A 25,469-nucleotide genomic window follows, 5' to 3' on the forward strand; every position below is an offset into this window, starting at 1 on the left:
ATTCTACCCTACCTAAACAAATGGACCCAGGTTCAAACCATGACATCCGTGGTGTGTGTGAGTGGTGCAATGCTTGCATTGCATCCCCCGAACGGAACTTCCAAAAAAAATGATATCCCATGGATTTAATGTTGATAATATGTTAGCTTGGTACACAAGCATTTACATCCAACAAGCATGAGCTGAAAAACAATCCAGAATTCAGAGTGATCTAAGTCTTTGAATCATAATTATGACATCTCGGACACCAGAAAAAATCCCCCCTCTAAAGTTCAAACCTGCTCTTCGTGCAAATTAATGTACAGTGGGACCATTTTTGCCCTGGTATGACTACATCACTCTTAACACAATCCAATTAAAGCCACACACACAAAAAACAAAAAAAAACAAAACAAAAAAAAACAAAAAGAGAGAGATTTCTGGTTAACTTTAACCACAGCGGCAGCCATTTTACAAAACTTAAATTGTTTCCCGCCAACAGCAGGAATTTGAATTTTTCAAGTGCTGTTGCCGGGCTTCTTGCTCAGACAACACCAAAACGGTTGACAAATTGAACCACACCAGCAGCCATGTTTCACAACTTGAGTTGTTTCCTGCCAACATCAGGAATTTCAATATTTCAAGTGCTGTTGCCGGGCTTCTTGCTCAGATAGCAGATCCATCACTTCATTTAATAAACGCTGAATGCTTCTGTTAGAAGCCATTGCAGGTAGTACTTGTGACTTGAGCAGCTCCTGCTTCTTTAATCCCTGCAAAGGATAAGTTTGAATAACATGGCCAAAATCAAAAGTTTAACACATGGGGATGAACAGACGGGTAATGATTGTAGACTGTCCTTAAGCTTAGTAAAGGAGTCTGCGATATATATATATATAGCAGTGGAAAATTCAAGTTCTTTCCCAAATTTAACGAAATCCAAAGAGTAACATGAGAACCTACTCTCTAAGTATCAAATCATCAAACTTCATCATCCATGGCATCGCATAGACTACATACTATGACATCCCCCCTCACCTCCCAAGAGTAGTTGCATGTTCATGCATAAGGACAAAGATAAACCACCATACTGAGTTTCTATCAGTTTTTCACAGGTGAGGGCACAAACGCACACACACCATATAGCTGGCCAGGCAATTGGAGTTACATTCAGTTAGCGAGGGGATCTTACCAATATATTTGGTTCCCAGTTGTCCACATTTTTCGACGACACATTGCTTCCATCCAAACCTATCTCAATGGGAAAAGGAGGACCCAGAAGCTCCATACAAAGCTCTCTTAGCCGAACCTCATCTGCCTCCCTGCAATGAGAGCATCAAAAAAAATGTAAATAAATGACAGCTTCACTGTGAAGTAAAGAACATCTAGGGGTGCCAAGGAGAACTTAGTTTCAATACAAACACATACCCATGGCATAAAATGCTCCCCTGCAATATGATATCAACGAATGATCTAAATCCATTACCTTGCAAGAACCCTGGCATATGCCAGCAAAAAATTTTGATAATCTTGTGGAGACTTCAGTGCAACTGCAGAGGCCATTTGCGACTCTAGATGGGCCCGGGTAGTGCTCTTGTCTTCAATCATGACCCTGCTACACATCCAAAAGTGAATCGGCTTATTGGCAGGATCGCCTTAGTAAGAGGAGAGGCTTGTTCAACTCTTGAAACGTCGAAATATTCAATGTTCTTGAAATCACTTGGAAAAGCAGAAGAAATGCATTTGCAGCAGACAAAGCCGTGATCATACAAATGAGGATGGAAGCACAATTGAGAATTTATTACGTCCACGAGTAGAAGGCTGCCTTGGGCATCAGCCCCTTGACCCCGCACCTTCCAATAGAAGGCCACTATAGAGAAATTGTGTTCCCCATTCAAGTTGTCCACGTGGTCCCTTCCCCCGACCGACCCACCCACCCACCTTTTGGCAATAGAATATTGCCAAAGAAGAATAAAAACAAAATCTTTACAATCAAGTTCAAGGGCTTCTTTTCAGTGTGTGAAAGTCAAAGAACCACCCCAACCTGACCAAACACAATCAAGGTTTTTTTTCAGAAAAGAGACTTCTATTAAGTAAAATAAAATCATACAAAGGGAGATATAAACCAATAGGGGACACTATGCCGCCATAAAATCCCCATAGGAGTGGAGGAGAAGAAAATACCATGGTTCCACTCTCTCATAAATCTGCTGCATTTTGCTTGTGCAGCTCTAGAAGATCCCTGTATGCGAGCCCATGTGGCCAAAAGAGTGTGAACAATGTCACTCCATATACTGCAAATACACTCGGTGTGAATACCCTCAAGCATCTGGTCTTCCAGATATGCCATGCCACCGCGATACTAGCAATAATCTCACAGGTTGGTGTTAATACTCAGCGGAGGTGGGGTGTATCATAATCAGGGGATATCCTGAAGTAAACATATCTGAGCTGTGTGCCTCTTTCTTCTTCTCCTTCTCTAGTTTTTTTTGCATTCATTGATGTAATGACATGGCTTCCTTAGGCTTATCACTCCCCTTCTCGACATCCTTTCCAGAAGACTAGGTTGATTCAGCCTTTGGCTTATAGCTGCCCTCAGAAAAGGCTTTGTCTTTACCTTTTTGACTGGAAGCAAATGCTTGATCTCCCACACACATACTAGTTTGGTTTTGCCGAGATTGTTCTCCTTGCGAGAGCACGGCAACCAACTCATCAAAAGTAAGGGCATCGGGTTTACCCTTCATGGTTGTGCCTGATGCATCAGCACCAAGTGCTGGAAAAAAGGAGTCAAACTATGCACAAGATAATAAGACATTCATTGTGCACTACAATTATGATCCTTCTATCCATGATGTATGCATGGCAGTGACAGATCAGTATGTCTGGTACTTCGATAGTGGTGCTACCAAGCACATTACTTCTCAGCGTGATTTATTTTCCTCACTTGAGTCTAGTCCTCAAGGAGGAACATCACATTTGCAAAAAACTCCTCGTATCCAGTAAAAGGAGTTGGTAAGGTTGTTCTCACTCACCGCTACAAATGGTGGGATAATCACTCTCTCAAAAGTCTTATTTGTGCAAGGCATTAAAAAGAACTTGCTGTCAATCTCTTCCATTGGTAGGGAAGGCCTAGCGATCACTTTTGTTGATAACAAGTGTACAGTTCATGACCGCCGGAGTAATGGAGACATCATTGTGGCATCCCGTACTCTAAGCCATGGACTTTACAGGTTGGACAGGTATGAGAGATTGGCACATAATTCTTGTTCAGTTTACTGCCACACGTGCTATGAGTGATGCACTGCTATGGCATGCCCACTTTGATCACTTGAATTTCGGTAATTTGTTGTTGAGCCTTAAAAGGCAAGAGATAGTGTCAGAGTTGCCAAAGCTTGAGGCTCCTATCAAACATATATATGAGGGATGCATTTTGGGCAAGATGCAACGAGCATCATTCTTGAAAGATGGATCAGTTAGGGCTGTCCAAAAATTACAACTTCTACATGGTGATATATGTGGTTCCATGAGGACACCATCGACCGAGGGATATCTCTACTTTGTGACTTTTATTGACGACTATTGCAAGCACATCTGGGTGTATTCATTGAAGGCAAAGTCAGAGGTTTTTACATGCTTTAGACACTTTGTTTCTATTGCTGAAAATGTGTCTGCATGTAAAGTTGGCACCCTACGTACATATCGAGAGGGAAAGTATATGTCCAAAGAGTTTCATCTATATATGGCTGAAAGAGACATAAAACACCAATGCACAGTACCTTATACACCTCAATAAAATGGTATGGCTGAGAGAAAGAATGGAAATGGCACACTGCATGGTTAAAGGTTAGAATTTGCCTCATGTTTTTTAGTTAAGAGGCCACATCAAGAAACTCCTGGAAGAACTGTCATCATGGCTTGAGCTCAAACACATATACCACTCATGCAAGCAGACGATGCTATAAGGATACAAAATGTAATGATGCAAAACCAAGACACATCCAACTGACAAAGGAAACATGCCATAACACCTACTCTAGATACAAGACATGTGCAAGTTCTCATTATATGCCTTATTCTTTTGTAGATCATACATTCATTGAGCTAATATATGCAATGAAGAGGAACCTGTTTCCTTTGAGGAAGCACAAGAAAATGATCATTGGATGCAAACCGTGCAAGATGAGTACGACTCAATCCTCAAAAATGACACTTGGTATTTAGCAAATTCACCTTATGGTAAAAAGGCCATTGGTACAAAAATAGTTTATAATATTAAGCGTAAAGCTGATGGTAGCGTTGATCGCTATACAAGACAAGGCTTGTTGCAAACAATTATACTCAAGAGAAGGACATAGATTATGATGAGACTTTTGCACCCACGTCTCGTATGACTACAATCAGGTATATTATTGCATTGGGGCAACACATAATATACCTGATCGTATGACTACGATCAGGTATATTATTGCATTGGGGCAGCACATCATGGTTGGAATGTACATCAGTTGGATATCAAGATTGCCTTCTTGAATGGTGACTTGCATGAGAGGGTTTATGTATCTCAGCCTCATGGTTTTATTGAGAAGGGACAAGATTATAAAGTATGCACGTTAAGAAAACAATTATATGTCCTTAAGCAAGCTCCCAAAGCATGGTATGAGAAACACCCTCATTAAGGTCTAGGTCAAAAGATAAGGCTTATGCCTCTAAAAGCATATACTTGGGAGGTTCTTATTACAATAAGAATATCATTTGAGTTGTGCAACATCTCTCTTGTGATCTATCACATCCCTCTCTCTCTCTCTCTCTCTCCCTCTCTCCCACCACCCGATCCTTGTCCCACCACCTCCACCTTCTTCACAAAGGACACGGTCCTCAAGGCCATTCGTAGACTACGCAATGGGCGAGCCCAGGATCATGAAGGACTCACTGCCGAGTATATCTCGCATGCCGATGATACCTTGGCGCCCCTACAAGCCTACATGTTCAATAGAGCCCTTTGTGAAGGATTTCCACCCTCTTGGTCCACCAACACCATCACCCCCATCCTCAAAGCTGCAGATCCACTTGATCCTAATAGTTATAGGACGATCATGATTGGCCACACATTGGCCAAACTCTCTAGATCAATGCTAGAGGCGGAGCTCAGTTCATTCGCAGAGAGCCAAGGATGCAGAGCCTCATGACAGGCTAGCTTTCAGAGGAGCTACTCTACCCTTGACCACATCTTCACCCTCTGTGCCATCATCGAGAAGGGTAGAGCACATCATCAAAGGATTTGCTGTTGCTTTGTGGATTTCCGCAAAGCTTTTGATACTATGCCCCGAGCCCGCCTCCTACACAGTCTACAGGAGATAGGAGTCCCATTTGACATGGTTTGGAGCATCATCGCCCTCTATGAGTTCGTCATCGGACAAGTGAGAGCCCCAAGAGGTACATCACAGGAGATTTCCAGCACTATTGGGGTGAAAACAGCTGCCCTCGAGACTGGGAGTCCTCTACGTGTGCTGAAGTGTCGTGAACCTGCGCTGCTGCCCCCGCCTGCCCTCTGTTGCCTCCGCCTATTTCTTTGCTGCTCCCGCCTACCGCTGCTGCCTTCGCCTGCCCATCTGCTGCCTTCGCACCCCCCTTCACCTGCCCAACTTCTGCCCTTCGCTAGCTTTTCAGTCCCCGCCTGCCCTTCAGCTACCCCCGCTAGCCCCTCTGCTGCCCACCGCCTGCCTTCGCCTGCCCCTTTTGCTGCCCCCACCAGCCCCCCTTTTGCTGCCCCGCCTGCCCTTCAGCTGCCCCCGTCAGCCCCTCTGCTGCCCCCCGCCTGCCTTCGCCTGCCCCCTTTTGCTGCCCCGCCTCCCCTTTGCTGCCCGCCCCCTGCCTTCTTCAGTCCCCGCCTACCCCTCTGCTGCCCCCACCTGCCCCTTTGCCTTTGCTTCCCCAGCTGCTCCCCGCCTTTGCCCCCCTTCCTCTCCTCCCGTTTTCCCAGCAGCTATTTTATTTGGATTCAAGTCGGAGGCCCACTTTTCTTGATTGGTCTTATGGCTTTTTCTGCCGCAGCCAATCGCTCATCACCCCCACTGGCCGGGAGAATCATCAATTTTTCACAAGACGAGCTCACCTCTCTTCAGCACGGCATTGACCTTGAGGTCCAGACTACCCTTGTTGCGAGAGTTTATGGTTCCCACCCCAGTGTCGGATTTGTCGTCGAGACAGGGTCACATTGCTAGAGATTGTCCTAGATCGAGGGGCCATGCTAGGAGGCGGCGTGGTCCTGCCCATCAGAGGCCTTCTGCAGATGCCGAGACTCTAGCTGCTCCTTTGACACAGCAGACCACACAGCGTTGGGTTGTGGTTAGGGATGGCAGGCACCCTCGGACCCCCGTACATGCCCCTTCACCCACACTCCTTGTGGAGCACCCTGGAGGATGAGGCCTTGCAGGCACATGATCTGGATCCCTCACAGGAGGATGCTGCATTACAGTTACAGGATGATTGCACCCTTGAGGATGATGTTGCACATTCGCATTGTCATGGTACCTCTCCAATTCTGAGGACTAGCCCTGGCTTTTCCCCGGAGTGGGAGAGAGAGGTAAGGTTTACATCGTCAGATTTTCCCTCCCTTACCTATGCGAGACGTACTTCCGCCTCTAAAGGGGGTCCTTCGTCGACCACGAGATCTAGTCGTTCCTACTCTAAGTCTTTATGAGGATTGTCTCTTGGAACATTCAGGGTCTTGGGGGTTTTTGTCCACGTCGACGGAAACAAATTGTAAAAACCCAGCTTCATTGTGCAGTCTCACAGGTGGACCTATGGATATACTGCTCTTGCAAGAGCATAAACTGGATGCTAGTCAGTGTGGGAGATCAGGCAAGCTTCTCTTGGGACACACCTTTTGGTCACCGGCTGTCGGTACCAAGGGTGGTGTTTGTATCTCTATTTCAACTTTGATCTTGCCTTGCATCATTGGACATGGTGTCATTTTGCCTGCGAGAGCGCAGTGGATCCTTCTTATGCAGGGTACTACACACATTGGTATTCTCAATCTCTATGCTCCTAACCATAGAGGTGAGGGGATTGCCTTTTGGAAATCTCTCACTACATTGATGCCTCTTGCCGACCATTGGATTATTGGTGGGGATTTTTAACATGGTTGAGATGCCAACGGATAAAAGAGGTGGACATGAGGGCTTGGTGCATCCTCTTGAAAGAGCGTCTTGGGAGAGGTTTATACTCTCCATTCATGGTAGAGATTGTTGGCATGAGGATGACATTTTGAGGAGTCCATCCACTCTTCTTTATTCATGGTCTAACAGGAGAAGAGATGTAGGATGTATCTATGCACGGTTAGATAGATTTTATGTGGATGATTGGGTGCTTGACAGAGGTGGACATACTTTGATTGCTACAGGCACCTCCAAATCGGATCATTGCCCAGTGGTTTTATGTATTAGAGATCCGCATTACCATGGATCAGCACCCCATGTACGCATCCCTGATCATTTGTTTTCAGATGCAGAACTATGGCGTCATATGCTTGATATTTGGAGATCTCATGACTTCGTGCAGGCCTCTCAAAGCCTAGCCTCTGCTCTCTGTGATATTAGTGACTTTTATCACACATGTGCCCTGTCTAAGAGGCAAGAGGTCTTGGACTTAGAAAGGGCTATTAGACGTAGATCGGCTGCCTTGCAGAAAGAGCACGAGAAACATCCTCATGCTCAATGGGTTGCAGATTCTTTATGTACTATTAGAGCAGAACTTCATCACTCTCTTGAGCAGCACCCGGAGTATCGTTTCCATGTCCAGGAATCCTTTTGGACACAGATGGGTGGCAGATGTAACAAACATTTCTTTACTTCTCACGGCCCATCTCAGGCCAGAGATAGTGTCAGGCAGTTGCAGGATTCACATGGCACTCTTCACTCACATCCTCTCATGGTTAGACAGATAGCCACCGATTTCTATTGCCAGCTTCTTAGTGCTGAGCCGCATTCTGATCTGAGACACAGGGCACAGAGGAAGGTTTGGAACGCATTGCCACATTTGATCACCGAGGAGATGTGTGCCACTCTGGATGCCCCTTTTTCTATGCAGGAGTTCAGTCATGCTCTTCATGCCTTACCTCATGGTAAGTGTCCAGGGGAGGATGGCCTCTCCCCTGTTTTTTTCACTACTTTTTGGGATGAGATTGGAGCTGAGATAACATCGGCTTTGGAGGAGATGTGGGACACAGGTTCTATGCCTTCTTCTCTCACTAAGGGGCTTATTTATCTTATTCCTAAGAGCGGGGATAAGACATTGATTGGCCAGTGGAGACCTATCACCTTACTTGGGACTGCCTATAAGATTCTTGCTAAGGCAGTGAGCATCAGATTGCAGCCAATTTTGCAGGATGTTATTCATGATACCCAGAATGGATTCTTACACGGCAGGAGCATGTTTGATAACATTTTCTCATTTTGGGAGGCCGTCGAATGGGCTAAAGCGAGCAATCAGCCCTTAGCCATTCTGCTCTTGGATTTTGAGAAGGCCTATGATAGAGTGGATTGGGACTTTCTTGAGGGTACTCTTAGTCATATGGGCTTCTCTCAGAGATGGATCAAGGGAGTTTCATGCATGTATCGTGATGCCCATAGTAGAGTTCTTGCTTGCGGTGATAGAGGAGAGCGGTTTCAGATTTCTCGCTCAGTACGACAGGGCTACCCATTAGCCCCTTTATTATATATCATAGTTGCAGAGGCCATGAGCATCTTTCTCCGCTCCACTACTGGTATTTCAGGATTGAGGTTGCCTCTTCGTAGTCATGAGGAGTTGGTTGACTCTGAGTTAGCTGATGACACAGCCCTGTTTTTGGAGGCTTCACATATGTGCTTATGTTCCTTCCGGGTGGCACTAGAGGACTTCTGTTTGGCAGCAGGGGCACTCATTAATTGGCACAAATCTGTTGGTTTTTGGGTTAGTGATTCACCGAGAGTTGATTGGGGTGCAGAGCTTGGTTTTACTTGGATCAGCAGAGGATGTACTACTAGATATTTGGGATGCCAAGTTGTCAGAGACAGTTGGATGCCTTACAGGACTTTTGCACTCAGCGGGACCTCTTTGTTAACCTTGGTGAAACCAAGGTAATGGTCTTCAATACCTCTTGCCCCTTCACATCCAGATTGAACTTCACATATAGAGGGGATGCTGTGGAGATTGTCTCATCCTATGTCTACCTTGGTGTCACTTTCACTGGCCCACGCTTCACCATGCTTCCCGAAACACATGCCAGAGTGACACGAGGATATGCAACCTTGAGCTTACTTGAGTGGCAGTGCTTCCAAGCACATTTCCACGAGCCCAGGACGAAGGGCTGGCTTTTTGACACCCTCGTCACACCAGCCTTGATGTATCGAGTAGCCTTCTAGGGCCAGATTTATCCGATGAGGATTGGCAACGGGTTGAGAGGCCTCAAGTCATGATGTTCTCCCGTATGATCCGCAACAAACCATCAGTCCCACACTAGATTATCCAGGCAAAGTTTGATGCAGCCCCGATGGCAGTGGATGCACCCTTCCAGACAATCACATACCTCCATCGCATCAATCACATGGATCCCCACAGGTACTCGAGGCTTGCCCTAGAGTCCTCAAGATAGCTAGCACTTGAGGGCCACTCTGGAGTATGGTATGCACTGGTTTCTACTTGGTTCTCAGTATATGGGCTCCGCATGGACCGCCTAGCCCCCCTTCAGTAAAGTTTGGACTCCCCTTTTCTCAAGCTCTCTCACAAGGATACCAACCGGGTTATCCAATTAGATCTTCTAAGCCTCTACACCCATTGCACATGGATCACACCTCCAGAGCTCCCCACGAAGATGCACTTCTCCAGAGATCACTTCCTCACACTCACTGAGGATGGATTCATCCAGCACCAGGGTACTTGAGTGTTCACATGTCCCATGCCATGAGGATTGCGATTGGCCAAATACGGGTTTCATCCCACCGCCTCAGAGTATAGACAGGTAGAGCTAAGCACATCTTCAGAGCCGGGAAGCTCATACGGAGACCTAGAGAGGAGTGGATCTGCCGATTATGCCCCACAGAGGTTGAGACGGAGGAGCATTACATATGCCGCTGCTTAGTATACTATGACATCCGCGGGAGGTTTCATTGTCTATTTCGTGAGGGATTTGATCCTCTCTCCAAGATCATTGACTTCCAAGACCAGCGTTGCCTAGGCCTCTTCCTGCTTGAGCTCCGCAGACACAGGGACACCTTGAGAGAGCTTCGGCCCCAGCCACCCCGCCCCCTCCCTCGCCAGCCAACCATCACCAGTTTCTTCCAGACCCAGGAGGTGGAGGACACCGACATAGTGGATCTTGTGGACCCTCCACAAGCTACTCCAGACCTACCTCGCCCGAGAGGAGTTACCTCGGACTGAGCCTCCGCACTCCAGCAAGCCCGATGCCCCCGGCCCCCCCGCCGTCAACCACGATCACCTCATCAGCTCCAGATCCAGGACACGCTCCACCGCCATCAAGCTACCTTTCCATGTGACATAGCTAAAGGACACCTCTCAGCCACACTCATTAGCCCCATGCTTGATATTTTGGAGAGTGGTATACCATCTACTCGGAGCTAATGTTGCTCTCATGTTTCTATGTTCTTAGTATTCCATGGACAGTTTTGTATCACCCAAATGAGATAGCTATGTTTATGTTTTCTTTCTATTTTATTTTCCATTCCATGATGAGATATGCCATGGACATTATTGTATCACTTTGGTCTCATAGGCCCATTGGGTCTTTAGTAGACCCTTAATACATCTTTCTTTCTTTCTCTCTCTTCACCATTGTCATGGATTGAACTTCCTCTATCCTTGAACCCTCATCTCTCCTACACTCACATCACGGAAATCTTCCACCCTCCATAGCTTGAGCTCCATATCCTGGATATCAACATGAATGTGTTCCCTCAAGCATGCAACCACACAAGTACCAGATCACCTTCTTCAGTGGCTCCCCTCACAGCTACCACCTGAACTGTGAAGCCGTAAAATTCTCCAGGGCAGTCACAATCAATGGTACCCAGCTTTTGCTCCTTGGGCAACCAGCTGATAATGATTGTAGCATTCAAATACAGTAAAACAGCGGCATGCTTAACAACTTATTGACATGGAAAATGCAGCTATCATGGCTACTAATTACCAACAAAGTCGAATGTATGGCATCTAAATAACACAGAGAAGATGATGATGATGAGTCGTCTTGACATCATAGTCACGCCAACAGACCACATATGATGCAAATGATGGCACCCAAGCACAGAAAATGGAAGTTGAACCCATAATTTTTCAATTAGAAGCCCCAAGCATACGCCATAAACTGCTTCGCCAGCACTCCAGATATATAACACCTAACAAAATCCATCATAAACAGAAAGCCAGAGGACTGTATACTCAAAGGTGGTTGGAGTTTACCTGTTCCACTTATGATTGCGCATAGATGCATCAGTGGCTGCGGCTTGAAGTGAGGCGAGTTCACTGTCTCCGGCTGGAGAGGTACCATGCAGTGAGCTGAAAAAACTTGATGCATGAAATTGATCATCCACTACACGTTGCCAGCATCGCATATCCATATGAAAAAGGAAAGCATGTCGGTTGGCAAGAACAACTAAAGGGGCTCCAGATCTTGAGATTCTAGCTGACACAACCTTCATGGTGCCTGTTAAATTGACAAGCCGTCCCCTAAGGTCTCTGTGCCAGCTAAATGTCAAAAAACAATAGCAGCCAAAGACAACAAATTTACCTTTATCAGATGAAACATTAGCCACTGCTAGAAGAGGCAGAACCGACTCCTTTAATAAGCATCGTGATCTCCCACATTCCCACATGTATAATGCCCCATATCGTGTTAATAACAGCAGCTTTGAGCCTTCACTGCAGTCCAAAAACACTGGTGCAGACCCTACCATCATACTTGGCATAGCCCTCCTTCCTGCCTTTGTGTAAACCTATATCCAAGGTTTAAATGACCCTTAATCCAACTTAGCAAGGATATTTGATGTTTAAAGGTAAGGTAAGACAATAACTAACCTGTAAAGTTCCGTCATCGCAACCTACGGCCCACATATTTGAGTTACCTGCAGTAACAGTGGCCTTCCCTGCCAGTCTATCCCGCCACTGCACCTCACCACCTTTGGAGCAGACCACCTCAGTTTCTTGCACGTCCAATCTATTGCTGCCAGCTAATCCACCAGAGACAGGCCTTGCTTCGAAGCTAATTGGCAAGCCAAGATCAGCATCCTCCTTGCTGGAGACAGTTATCGAAAGCACACCTTTATTGGTCTGACTATCTGCGTTTACAACTACCTCTCTTTGCACAGAGGTGAGCCCTAGACCTATCTGGACAGCATCAGTTGAACAAAGTCCTGCTTCTAGAACAATAGAATTGGTAGCACTGCTCGCTCTTGCAGTACTACCAATCTGGTGATTTCCAGCTGTGTCATTACCGCCTTTGGGTAGGGGTTCCTTTCTACCATCCTTTACTGTTGTCAATGTGTCTACATTATCCAAGGCACTTGAATCTCGTTTTTGACCTGAGGTGGCAGACGGAGCCAAATGCAAACCATTCATTGCCATCCTCTCATCCCTGATTTGAGGACCTACTGGCTCCGGGATGATCCGTCTACGCCCATCAGGTCTTCTATATTCCCGTTGCTTGACAGGACTGGAGATCCTTGGCTGGCTTTCTTTCGGAGGTGCAGTTACAGGCACACCATTCCCTATGCTTAGACCTTGTCCAGGTGCCACATCAGCGGCAGCAGCATGAGGCCTGATGGGGTCTGCATTATTTGGAACCACAACTGGGTCAGACCGAACTTGATTATTTGACTGGCTTTCCCCACCCCCCCACTGCTTAGCTGCTAGAGACTCCAGCAATAACTGAGCTGGGGATTCCGCCAATGTTGTTTGCCGACCCCGGGTGTCTCCATACCGATTCTTCTTTAGGTCTTCCATCTCACTGTCTGAGAATTTGTAGCCCAGCTCCTTGACCTCAAAATGAAAAGCAGCCACCGAACCATCAAGCGAGCAACAGAAGAGAGAGTAACCATCTGGACTCCTGTACCCGCCACCACCATAAAAGTTGCAAAATTACAGTGCAAAAACCATAGTTTTTTCAGTTCCCAAGAAACAAAGAAATGCCATGCCATATGATCAAAAGTGAGAGATATCACGGACATACACACCATGATAAATCAACCACACTTTGGGTGAAGAAATGCTTCCCAACAAACACTGGTCGAGCACTAGTGGTCGTCCAGACAGTGATAGAGCAATCCTGGCTCCCCATTGCAATCACATTATAGGGCAACGTATCTTTAGCAGTGGACTTCACAATGCCATTGGCTAGACCAGCCTGACCGCCAGGCCCCGCACTTCCATTCTCTGTATCTGATCCACCCATTTGAGGCTGTTTCCGAAACAAAGAATTGTTGAACCGCACTGCAACAATAGGCGCATTATGTCCCAAAAAGTCATAACTAGCCGTCCAATCACCCCGTTCTAATACAGGGGCAGAGTGCCTTGGCTTCTGGAAGCCATTAGTGGTAGTTATGAAATGCCCACAAGGAGACCAGTCAAGCCGCCTAAAAAAGGTAGAACCCACCTGTCAACATAGAGCCCACATAGGCACATAGAATTGAGTTACAGAAGAAAGCAAATCCAAAAACACACTAAAAACTAAGGTATTTGCTTTGTTTACCCTTGAAATTTCTTAAGTAATTAAGGGTAATTTCCCTCCAAAATCCCTTTAGAAAACTCATAATTATAAGTAAATCAAAAATCAATTCTGCTAAGGATATGAGAAAAAGCACTTACAGTTTTTTCCCAATGTCCTTCGATTCTTTGTGCAAGACTCCAATCACTAGTCCGCCAAATAATGACCGTCTTATCATCTGACTGACTAGCTACGAAAGAGCCAACTGGATCCCAAGCAACACCCTTGACAAGGCTGGCATGACCTTTCAGCACAGCAATATGCGAACCATTTGACATATTCCAGATATGTATGGTATTATCCAGACTACAGCTAGCAAGTAAGGAATCATCCGAACACCAACCAAGATCCACCTACTTCAATTTACACACAAAAAGCCGAGAGGGCAGTCAGCCTATAACTTGACACTTTCATGCCTTGCAAAATATACATACATACATGATGTATGTATGATGCAAGGGTATATATGGGGGGGGAGAGTGGGAAACCTCTAAGTGGAGGAGAAAAACCACAATCAAAATACAGAAAACATGAGGTAAGTTACACGAGTGATATAACGTATTACAAAAAAAAAAAAGTGTAAGAGTGTGTGTGTGTGTGTGTGTGTGTGTGTGTGTGTGTGTGTGTGTGTACATATGCACGCATGTATGTGCAGACATATGAACTAGTGTATTGTGCATACATATGAATTTGTGTGTACATATAAATGAGTGTAGGCTGTATCTATGTGTGTGCTAGTGTGCATCTACCACACAAATAACAAACAAGAGGTAAAATATGCAGAGAAGGCCAGAAGGAAGAGAATGATCTACTTTACCACATCTGCAGTGTGCCCTCTTAAGGTCATTAAGACCTTCCAATTCTCAACATCCGGAGGCTCCCCACTTCCAAACTCAGTTGTGCCAGAACCTGGCCTCCTTTCATGGATCAGCACTATCTGATCATCAGATCCTGAGGCTATGAGACGACCTTGCTTCGCCCATCGGACACAATTGACTGATCCAAAGTGGTCACGAAGAGTAGCCAATAATTTTGAAGCAGTTGGGTCTCCATCTGCCTCTGTATGTGAGAGATATTTCATGTCCCAAATCCGTACCTTAAGTCCAAAAAGCTCAAAAGTGTCACCAACATGGCGTGAGCATATACATAGATCACAGCGAAGCATATAAGCCATAAAAGCATGAAAAAAAACAGGATATGCATAAGCATCAACCTGCGTACCATGTGTCTAAATATATTCATCGATCACAGACACATACACTTGATGCCTGAAAGATTGAAAGAGTTTAACAACAAAACCCCTAATTGTAATCACCTTAAACTCATAAACAGCATGTCCTATCCTCCTAAGGTTAATAGCTGACATGTGCACCCATTGTACTAGGGTGCCACAAGGACATGTTCAATAGAGTAACACCATCAAGTTAGCTTTTGGGATGTGCAATGAACATGTTGTAAGCCCCAAGTCCTCAATTACCATCCAGTGTGAATAAAGTGGTAATTTCAATCATGGAGATATGAGTTCATACTGGCGGCTCCATAGGTCCAGTGGTGGACAGAAGGCTAGACACATAGGATTGGATGGGACTAGGCTGAGCCTATGAATCTAGTCGAAGTAGAAAAAGGATTAAATACAGAAAGTGGGTGGCCAGTGTGTGAAAATGGCATTTTTCCAGCCCTAAAAAGGGGTTTTTATCTTATTTATTTGGTTATTTCTTGGTTTTTTATGTCTTGTGCCACTGGCCAACAGCCCCTTTACTGGGCCAACCAGCAGCCCACCTCATATATATAGATTCACTTCATCATTCAGCAGTTGTACCACATTGGTGATCACATCAGTCACCACCACATCATACACCTGCTGCTGCTGCTGCTGCTGCTGCTGCTGCTGCCGGCGCCTGCACTACATCAGATCATCATCTTTGCCATTCAGCACCAGTGTTTCTCTTGCAGCATATCTTGGGACAGCAGCTCTCTCTGCTACAGTAGAGCACTTCAGCGTTTTACATCAGCTCATATCTTGGGACATCAGCCCTCTCTGCTATAGTAGAGCACTTCAGCATTTTACATCAGCTCACACCTTGGGACAGCAGCCCACTCTGCTATGCTACAGTAGAGCACTTCAGTGTTTTACATCAGCTCATACCTTGGGACAGCAGCCCAATCTCTGCTACAGTACAGCACATCAGCGTTTTATCATCAGTTCATATCTTGGGACAGCAGCCCACTCTCTGCTACAGCACATCTGCGTTTTTCTTCTACAGTTCACCTCGGGACAGCAGCCCCCTCTGCACACCATCTCACATCATCGGGACGGCAGCCCTCTCTGCTCCTCAGCACCACTCAGGTATTGCAACACCCTCATCACCACAGCCTGCACCACTCGCGACGGCAGCCCTCTCTGCTCCTCACCTTCACTCAAGTATTGCATAGTCACCAAAGCCTACACCACTCGAACGGCAGCCCTCTCTGCTCTTCATCACACCTCAGGTACCGCAGCACCCTTGTCACCAGAGCCTGCATCACTTCACCTTCCACTGCCGGGGTGCCTCTGCATCCACCGACACAAGCATTCGACACCGACCACCTCTCGAAGTGCCTTTGCCTCACATCAACGCAAGCCTTCATCACCGACTGTGCTTCAGTTCCAACATCGTCTTTGCTTCTGCACCAATCTTCTTCACAGAGTATCAGGACCTCTTGTACATATTTTCACTCACCATCATATATACACTCACTCACCCATTTCATGTTGTGTTGTTTTGCTCTGATCTCTCGTACAGCTGGTCCTTTCGTCCTTTTGCCCTCACATGGTATCAGAGCTATCCTGAGAAAAGGGTTTGAAGACTTCGAGAGCGCACAGCATGGATCGTCTACCCACACTTCTGTCATATCTCTGAATTACACACGTGGAGGAACACCATGGAAGGGTAGGTATAGACCCTAGTGTGTGTTCCAGTACATATGGAAGGACTCCATGGAAGGATTGAGATCCTAGGGTGAGCTCCTGGCATGGTTTGTTACATGTGGAAGGGCTCCATGGAAGGATTGATATCCTGGTGTGAATTCCTAGCATGGCTCAGTGCATGTGGGCTTCATGGAAAGATAGATACTCTTGTGACAGTTCATGGCATGTTGATGTAGTCTCATGGAAGGGTGGACACCCTAGTGAGCATTCTTTATACCTGTATGGGCGGTGCCCAAGACGGGTTCGGTACAAGATGAATAAGTTGGGAGATGGAATCCAGAATATTATGCATAAAGCATTTGTGTGTGTTTTGACATGCATGAATGACTTATCTTGGCTGCCTAGACAATGCCTAGTTCTGCCTGTGACTATCCATGGGCTCCGAGGACGCCTGGAACCCCGTGGACGCATGTGTGCACACCTATTTGGGACCAAGGCAATGGTCTTATGTGTTTTGCAGGTGGTAAGTGACCCCAAACTCAATTTACAGCTTATATTTTATTATACTAAGGTTTATGAGTGCAGGTGTTCACATACACTTAAATTCGGGCGGACAAATTATAAAGTGTTCACATACACTTAAGTTTGGGCAGACAGCTTATAAAGTGTTCACATCAAGTGGACCAGTTTTTAATGAAACTTGGCCATTACTCAAGGAGGGCAGCCCATCAAGCCATAATAGATCCACGAGTTGCTATTTTGGGAGGGGGAAGCCAAAATCAGCTAGGCGCCCCCCTTTCCAGCTGTTTTTGGAGGTGGAACACCCTCGGCTTCACACAAGTGTCAGTTTGGCATGCACAACAGCTCGAGGGCTGGCCGACTCCTTGCATGGCTACCATACATCTGATGGTTTCCCTCCATAGTGGCCACAGATAAAAGCGATTCTTCTCCCCGCCTTGAAGCAGGCGACCCCTTCTCGCTTCTCTACAAGGCTGGATGACTGCTGTACAGCAGGTTTCACGGCTGAGATTTGATACTCCAAAGGCTCTGGGTTCAACGCAAACAACAATTCAGCCACGTTCTTCATGGTAGATTCGAAGGCAAACAATATCTAAACCTACATGAAGCCTGTGGCTCTAAGGGTGGAACCTTCAGGTGGCTAGAGCCAAGGTTTTCATGGCTGGTTATTCGGGACAGCACCATTGCTAGAGGGTGTGATCACATACTAGAGTGTGGCTGTACCCAAGGAACTCTTGGAAGGCTGATACTGTAGTCTCACGTTTTGGATGTATCTAGTGCCAGTCTGAAGAGTATATACTCTCTGGCACCCGTTCTCTTGTACTGGAACACTCTGTTGGTAATAAAGATACCTCGGGGGGGGGGGAAGAGGGGGGGGAGGGGGCTGGCCGAACTTCAGCCCCTAGTGTGATTCAGTGGTTTCAAAGTATGATTATGTATTGTCAGATGCTATGTATTATGCCATGATGTTATGTATGGGATAAGGTTTTCTATGCACACGCTTCCACATTTGTGACAGTGGTATCAAAGCTCCGGGGTTCTCTAGTCTGTGGTAAATCCCCTTGTTGAGGGTAGCAGATAGAGCGTTCCGGGCGCAGAAGATTACTGTGTTGGCAGAAATTTTGATCTGCAATCATGGTTGAACATGTGAGTGATGATGAGCATGTGATGAATACACCCGACAAACAGATGCAGGATGAGGTGCCCAAGGATGTACAAAACAACCCACTTGCCGCACCACTTACGGATGTATTGTCTGAGTTGAAAACTCGAAGATGCCAACTTAGGCGATATCGTCATGAGACTGCAGCACTGAGGGCCATACAGCATGATCCTAATGTACAGAGGGTTTTGCAGTCTAAGAAAAAGAGCAATACAAATGGCGAGGTTTTCGAAGCCATAACTGCCCAGTTGGGATATCCAAATCCTAGGGAATTGGCCAAGTCTTACTTGCAGGAAAAAGGAGAGATGAAGAAGGATGTGTCTCAACATGACACTCATGCTATAATATGCAGCGTAAGTATTCATAATTCAGGATCCTATCACACAAATGCTCACACCGTCTTCTGTATCCTGAGTTTCACGAGTTTAGCAATCCACTTTAAGACTTCAAACTTTAAGAGATTTGAGAGAGAGTGAGATGGAAATTGTACACCGTATGGGGTCCTGAATTACCCACTGAAGGGCCCCCTATCCCGTTACCAAAATAGTATTTGCTTTATTACTTTGAAGAGACTGATGGTGGACTGACGATAAGCCAAACGCAAGATCTCGGAATACTAAGAGTGGGGCTGAACTATGCACGGCCGTAGAAGCACCAATGATGTCCAGTCTTGAGCCTATGCACTCTTCCCAATGGAATAAGGGAAGGCTGCAAATCTGAGGCTAAGATAGGGACTGTTTGGGACTGTTCTAGGCTATGTATGAATGTTGTAAATGAATATGAATGCTGAGTTTTACATTCACCAATTGGCTGTACCAAAACGATGAAGAAATGAATGCTAAAAACTGGTTGTATGCAGAAAACGCAAGGTTTACTGATCGCTGAATGCTGTAGACTGTTGCGTTTTGCTGATCAAGGGCTGGATGCTCATGCGTTGATTGTCCTATGGCTGTAGGATGAAACGCTTCTCCAAAAAGCTGAAAGCTGATGTAGTCTATCGGCTGAATACCGAAACACTGAAGGCTGATGTTGTCTATGGGCTGAATACTAAAACAATGCAGCGCTTGAGGCTGATTGCTGAGACGGTATGATATGAATGAACAAAGCAAGCCTATTTATACTATACTGAGGGCTGATCGGTTGGCAGTAAATGCTGGCCAATTGGATATTAAATGCTAAACGACTGCATATGATGGATAAATGCTGTTAAATGCTGAAAATTATGGGAAGATGGCCAAATAAATACTAATAAATATTCTAAGGCTACTAGATGCTATTTCAAGGCTTCTGCAATGATCTATATGCAATGGATGAATGATATGCAATATGCAGAGTGCTTTCTAATGCAAACTCTAAGGTTTCTACTGACTCTACATGCATGAATGAATCTCTTCAAGTGGGTTAAGGGACTTGACTGACTGACTGACTCGCTAAGGCTGATAATGACCTACGTAGCTCGTGCCTGACTTATCTTGGACTGAGGATTACAATGGAGTCACGACGTACGACAATTATCATCCTAAAAGGTACTAATATTGTACAATGTTGCACTGATGATGATGAGCCAGCTTGTCACCATGCACTACAGTGCAAAGTGCATGTGACATTCCCCCCAGCTTAGCTTGGCGCGGCAGGTTCATGGTTTCCAAGTAGTCCACCAACAACTAGGAGTACTCTTGAAAGAACTCCTCGTCTAGCCAAACGGCTTCGTGGGTACCTCGATCTCGGAACTTCGTATAGAACAGACGTATCCGTCGACCGGAACCATGCTTCCAACGATGAAGAAGCATCTGCTCAGACTCGATGACTTCGGCTTCGTCTACCACGTCTGGTTGTTGTTCATCTGAAACATCAAAAACTTCTGGTCCAACGTATGGTTTTAGCCAAGAAACGTGAAAAACATCATGCATCGTCCAACTGTTAGGCAATTTCAACTTCATGGAGACATCACTTAACTTTTTAACTATTGGGAAAGGTCCAAAACTAAGGAATGAAAGCTTGGGACAACGTTTACCCACTTGTTTCAATCTTTGTTTCATGATGCGCAGATAGACCCATCTCATGTCTTTATCAGACACCAGGGCCTCTATTGTGGGTGTGTCCCACCCTTTATAGGTGTTTTCTCATTTTTCCTCACTCCTCGTATTTTTTCTCCATTTTTCCATGGTGTGGGTGACTGCCCTATGCTAGCAGGATCACACACAAGCTGGCCGACCGCACTCATACGCATATAGAGCTGGCCGACTTGTTCTGTTGGGGTCGTGGAGGATTTTTTGGCTAGCCGCCGATTGGAGGGATCCAGTCGTGAGGCTGGTGGCCTGCTTCTCCACTGGCCGACTGCATTTATGGGGCCATATATAATGGCCCCATGGCCCCCACATCATTGTATCATCTTTTCATTGCAAGATCTTGTGTATAGAGAAGAGTTACACACCTCTCTCTCTCCTTCTCTTGTGCTGTCTATTTTTCTGCACTCTACTTACTCTCGTGGTCTCAGATTTGGTTATCATCTCCGCTGCGTATTTTGACAACCCAATCCCCTTGCTTGAAGTGGACATCTCGTCTAGACTTATTTGCCTGTCTGCTATAAGCTTCATGTGCTTTGGTCAAGCGGTTTTTGACTGAATCAATGATTTCGAAAAATACTTCTGTGATTTTATTAGCCTCTAGAGATGGAGACACCAATCTCGTCAAAAGAGAAGAGACGGAGGCCAAAAGCTGCTTCATATGGAGTCCGTCCGACATTGGATGAATGAGTATCGTTCAAGATGGCTTGGACCAATGGAAGGTAATGTTCCCATTTGGACTGCTAGTCATGACAATATGACTTGAGAACATCAAAGGCCAACTAGTTATAAATTTATGTCTGGCCGTCTGTCTGTGGATGGAATGCAGTAGACAATTGTAACTTAGTTCCAAAAATTTCCGACTCCGATGGAAATTCTGTTCGCGTCATTACATCTGGAATTGAGCAGATACCAAAGAGTTGGCAAAGTGCCTATGACAAAATGTCTACTAGTTGGGATATTTTTAGAGGCAAAGATTATGGAAGGACCCATCTTTTAGATTGGAACAAGTGGCAAGAAAGTGGACCAAAGTGAGACAAGTGGCCTCACACTTGTCACTTCAGCTATTGTGTGGCTCTCCACTTGTCATTGTAGCCTTCTCTTGCCATTTTAGCTCATGGGAGGCCCAAATCTATAGATTGAAGCCCTCTCTCTTCATTAAGAGAGGCTCTCTTGCTACACACTAGTCTCTACCACCGTTACAGGCTTCCCTAATGATGGCTACTCTCTTTCTCTCTCACTTGAAGGCTGCCCATGAAGAATACCGGCTGTTGGGGATTGTTTTGGAGGCTTCCATCGCGAAGAAATACTGAAGGCAAGGGTATTTAATCATTTATTATGGTTTCTTGCCATTGTACTTGTTGTACCAGTCTTTGTACTTGCTATACCAACCATTGTATTGGCTGTACCAATCCTTGTACTTATTGTACTTATTGTACCACCCATTGTACCGGCTGTACCAACCACTGTACCTGCTGTACCCGCTGTACCAACCATTGTACCTACTGTACCGGCTAAATGGAGAGTTGTACTTCCTATACCAGCTCTATTGCATGAAGACCCGTGGTTTTTGGGAAAGAATCAGTGCCCACACTGAGGTATATCTTTCCATAAGTTGAAAGCTTGTATCGTATCAAGACCCGTATTGATTATTCCGGATTTACATAAACCTTTCTCAATTGAATGTGATGCATGTGGAGACAGCATTGTAGCTGTTTTGAATCAGGAAGGTCACGCCATAGCTTTTGAAAACAGGCGTCTTCAACATGCAGAGCTTCACTTACAGGTTTATGAAAAAGAATTATTGGCAGTGATTCATGCCCTTATTGTATGGAAGCATTATCTTCTTGGGGCTGAATTTGTTGTCAAAACAAATCACCAGAGTTTGCGGTACTTTTTGACACAAACTAAATTATTAGAGAAGCATATGAGATGGGAAAATTTTCTCTCTATGTTTCATTTTCAGATTTTGTATACACCTTGTAAAAAGAATGTAGTGGCAGATGCTCTTTCTAGAAGACCACAAGTACATGCTATCATTGTTGCCTATCATTAGAATCTTTCCGATATGTAAAATTCGTATGATTCGGATGTTGATTTTCAGCTTGTATGGGCTGATTTACAGCAGGGCATTTCAGCCCCGAACTATTGCATACGGGATGTATATTTGATGATGCAAAATCGCTTATGTGTGCATAAGGATTTACGAATGAAGGTTATGGATAAATGCCATGCACCGCCGTATGCAAGGCATAGAGGAATTCTTGCCACTACGCAAGCTCCTTTGGAGAGGTAATTTTCTGGCCAAACATGTGCAAAGACATAGATGTTTATGTGCGCAGATGTATGGTTTGCCCAAAAGTGAAGTTTGACAGGCATAAGGTACCCCCGGTTTGCTTCAACCGTTGCCTATTCCGGATCAGCCATGGGAGTCCATAGCCATGGATTTTATTATGGATTTGCCTAAAACGTAGTAGAGGAATGATGCCATATGGACCATCGTTGACAGGTTTGGCAAGTAGGCTCATTTCATTCCTGTGCGAAAGAATATTAAGCCTGAGCACATGATTCTTGGCCCAGATTTTCAAGCATCATGGTATGCCTAAGACTATTGTAGGAGATCGGGATCCGAGAACCACAAGTTTGTTTTGGCGGGCTTTATTTGATAATATGGGCACAAAGCTGAATTTTTTATCAGCTTATCATCCTCAAACGGATGGGCAGAGTGAAATTGCAAATTCAATTGTACTTGATTTGCTCAAAAGCTATGTGGCTGAGTGAAAATCACATTGGAAAAAGTACTTGCCTCTTGTGGAGTTTGCTTATGATTTGCTCAAATGCTATGTGGCTGAGCGATAATCAGATTGGGAGAAGTACATGGAGAAGTACTTGCCTCTTGTGGAGTTTGCTTAGCCTCTTGTGCAGTTTGCGTATGATTTGCTCAAATGCTATGTGGTTGAGCGATAATCAGATTGGGAGAAGTACATGCCTCTTGTGGAGTTTGATTGTAATAATACGGTGCACACCTCCACTAGGAAAGTACCCTTTGAGATTGTTTATGGCAGGGTGGTGCTTCCACCTATCCTTCGCACGAAGGATGAAATCTTTGCTACGGATAAGTATGTTAGAGATCTCGACAGAGCTTTCTCACAGGTACGGACAGCGGCCAGCCATACAAAGAACTCAAGACAAGCATAAGAAAGCTGCAGATAAATATCACAGACAAGTGGATTTCAAAGAGGGTGATTGGGTGCTTCTCAAGTTTGAGAAGGCACACCTTCAGAAGCAACCTGGCAAGGAAGGCAAGCGCCCAAAGTTGTCTCCCACGTACTATGGGCCATTCCAAGTGTTGGAACAGATTAATGAGGTGGCTTTCATGCTTGCTTTGCTTGAGCACCGGCACATACATAATGCTTTTTATGTTAGCCTCCTCAAGAAATATGTGGGTCCTCAGCCGCTTGAGACAGTTATTGAGGACCAAGCCGAAATTGATGAGCTTGAAGAAGTGCTTGAACCGGAACAAATTGTGTTTCATAAGAAACAGAGAGCTATTGGTGGCAGGCTTGTCCGAAGGTTCCTTGTGAAGTTTAAGAACTACCCCACTCTGGATGCGAAATGGGTAGATGAAGACTACTTCAAGAATTATCGGGATCTTCTACAGGTTTATTTGGCCGCTTTTCAGCTGCGGACAATTAATTAGAAGCCAAGGAGAATGTCATATCTCTAACTTACACATGTGGAGGAACATCATGGAAGGATAGGTATAGACCCTAGTGTGTGTTCCAGGCATGGGTTAGTACATGTGGAAGGACTCCATGGAAGGATTGAGATCCTAGTGTGAGCTCCTGGCATGGTTTGTTACATGTGGAAGGACTCCATGGAAGGATTGAGATCCTGGTGTGAGCTCCTCACATGGTTTGTTACATGTGGAAAGGTTCCATGGAAGGATTGATATCCTGGTGTGAGTTTCTCGCATGGTTCAGTGCATGTGGAAGTGCTTCATGGAAGGATAGATACCCTTGTGAGAGTTCATGGCATGCTGATGAAGTCTCATGGTAGGGTGGACACCCTCGTGAGCATTCTTTATACCTGTATGGGCGGTGCCCAAGACAGGTTCGGTACAAGATGAATAAATTGGAAGATGGAATCCAAAATATTATGCATAAAGCATTTGTGTGTGTTTTGACATGCATGAATGACTTATCTTGGCGACAATGCCTGGTTCTGCCTGCGACTGTCCATGGGCTCCGAGGACGCCTGGAACCCCATGGACGCATGTGTGCGCACCTATGTGGGACTGAGGCGGTGGTCTTATGTGTTTTGCAGGTGGTAAGTGACCCCAAACTCAATTTACAGCTTATATTTTATTATACTAAGGTTTATGAGTGCAGGTGTTCACATACACTTAAATTCGGGCGGACAATTTATATAATGTTCACATACACTTAAGTTTGGGCGGACATCAAGTGGACCAGTTTTTAATGAAACTTGGCCAATACTCAAGGAGGGCAGCCCATCAAGCCATAATAGATCCACGAGTTGTATTCTAGGAGGGGGAAGCCAAAATCAGCTAGGCGCCCCCATTTTCAACTGTTTTTGGAGGTGGAACACCTTGCGCTTCACACAGGTGTCAGTTTGGCATGCACAACAGCTCTTGAGGGCTGGCCGATTCCTTGCACGGCTGCCATATAGCTGATGGTTTGCCTACATAGTGGCTACAAATAAAAGCGATTCTTCTCTCCCTTGAAGCAGGTGACCCCTTCTGGCCTCTCTACAGGGCTGGACGACTGTTGTACAGCAGGTTTCAAGGCAGAGATTTGATACTCCAAAGGCTCTGGGTTCAAGGCAAACAACAGCAAGGTTCTTCGTACAGATTCGAAGGCAAGCAGTATCTAAACCTACATGAAGCCTGTGGCTCTAAGGGTGGAACCTTCAGGTGGCCAGAGACAAGGTCTTCATGGCTGATTATTCGGGACAGCACCACTGCTAGAGGGTGTGATCCATAGTCACATGGGACGCGAAATGGGGACGGGGAACGGGGACGGAAAAGACCTCAGAATGGCCATTCCTGTGACCATAGAGTGA

General features: G+C 45.5%; 1 protein-coding gene across 7 annotated transcripts in view; it reads right to left on the reverse strand.

Annotated features, from left to right (window-relative positions):
* Positions 1 to 398: 398 nt before the first annotated feature.
* LOC147603671 (protein HIRA-like) overlaps positions 399 to 25,469 on the reverse strand; it is a 35,987-nt gene continuing 10,916 nt past the window's right edge. Inside the window, exons 2-11 of one of the 7 annotated variants that reach the window (XM_086796389.1) lie at positions 14,951 to 14,997; positions 14,547 to 14,825; positions 13,831 to 14,082; positions 13,200 to 13,618; positions 12,046 to 13,072; positions 11,759 to 11,963; positions 11,431 to 11,674; positions 1,463 to 1,588; positions 1,169 to 1,298; positions 399 to 749 (exon numbers count right to left, since the gene is read on the reverse strand). In XM_086796389.1, the coding sequence (XP_086652515.1) occupies positions 612 to 749; positions 1,169 to 1,298; positions 1,463 to 1,588; positions 11,431 to 11,674; positions 11,759 to 11,963; positions 12,046 to 13,072; positions 13,200 to 13,618; positions 13,831 to 14,082; positions 14,547 to 14,825; positions 14,951 to 14,971 (2,841 nt within the window). In that variant the 5' untranslated portion in view covers positions 14,972 to 14,997 and the 3' untranslated portion in view covers positions 399 to 611. Of the gene's footprint in view, positions 750 to 1,168; positions 1,299 to 1,462; positions 1,592 to 11,430; positions 11,675 to 11,758; positions 11,964 to 12,045; positions 13,073 to 13,199; positions 13,619 to 13,830; positions 14,086 to 14,546; positions 14,826 to 14,950; positions 14,998 to 25,469 lie in introns of all 7 variants that reach the window. The other 6 variants (XM_086796388.1, XM_086796391.1, XM_086796387.1 and 3 more) reach the window with 6 other exon arrangements.

Source organism: Cibotium barometz, chromosome 63 (assembly GCF_041138505.1).
Source record: "Cibotium barometz isolate CiBa-2024 chromosome 63, ASM4113850v1, whole genome shotgun sequence".
Classification (NCBI taxonomy): Eukaryota; Viridiplantae; Streptophyta; class Polypodiopsida; order Cyatheales; family Cibotiaceae; genus Cibotium; species Cibotium barometz.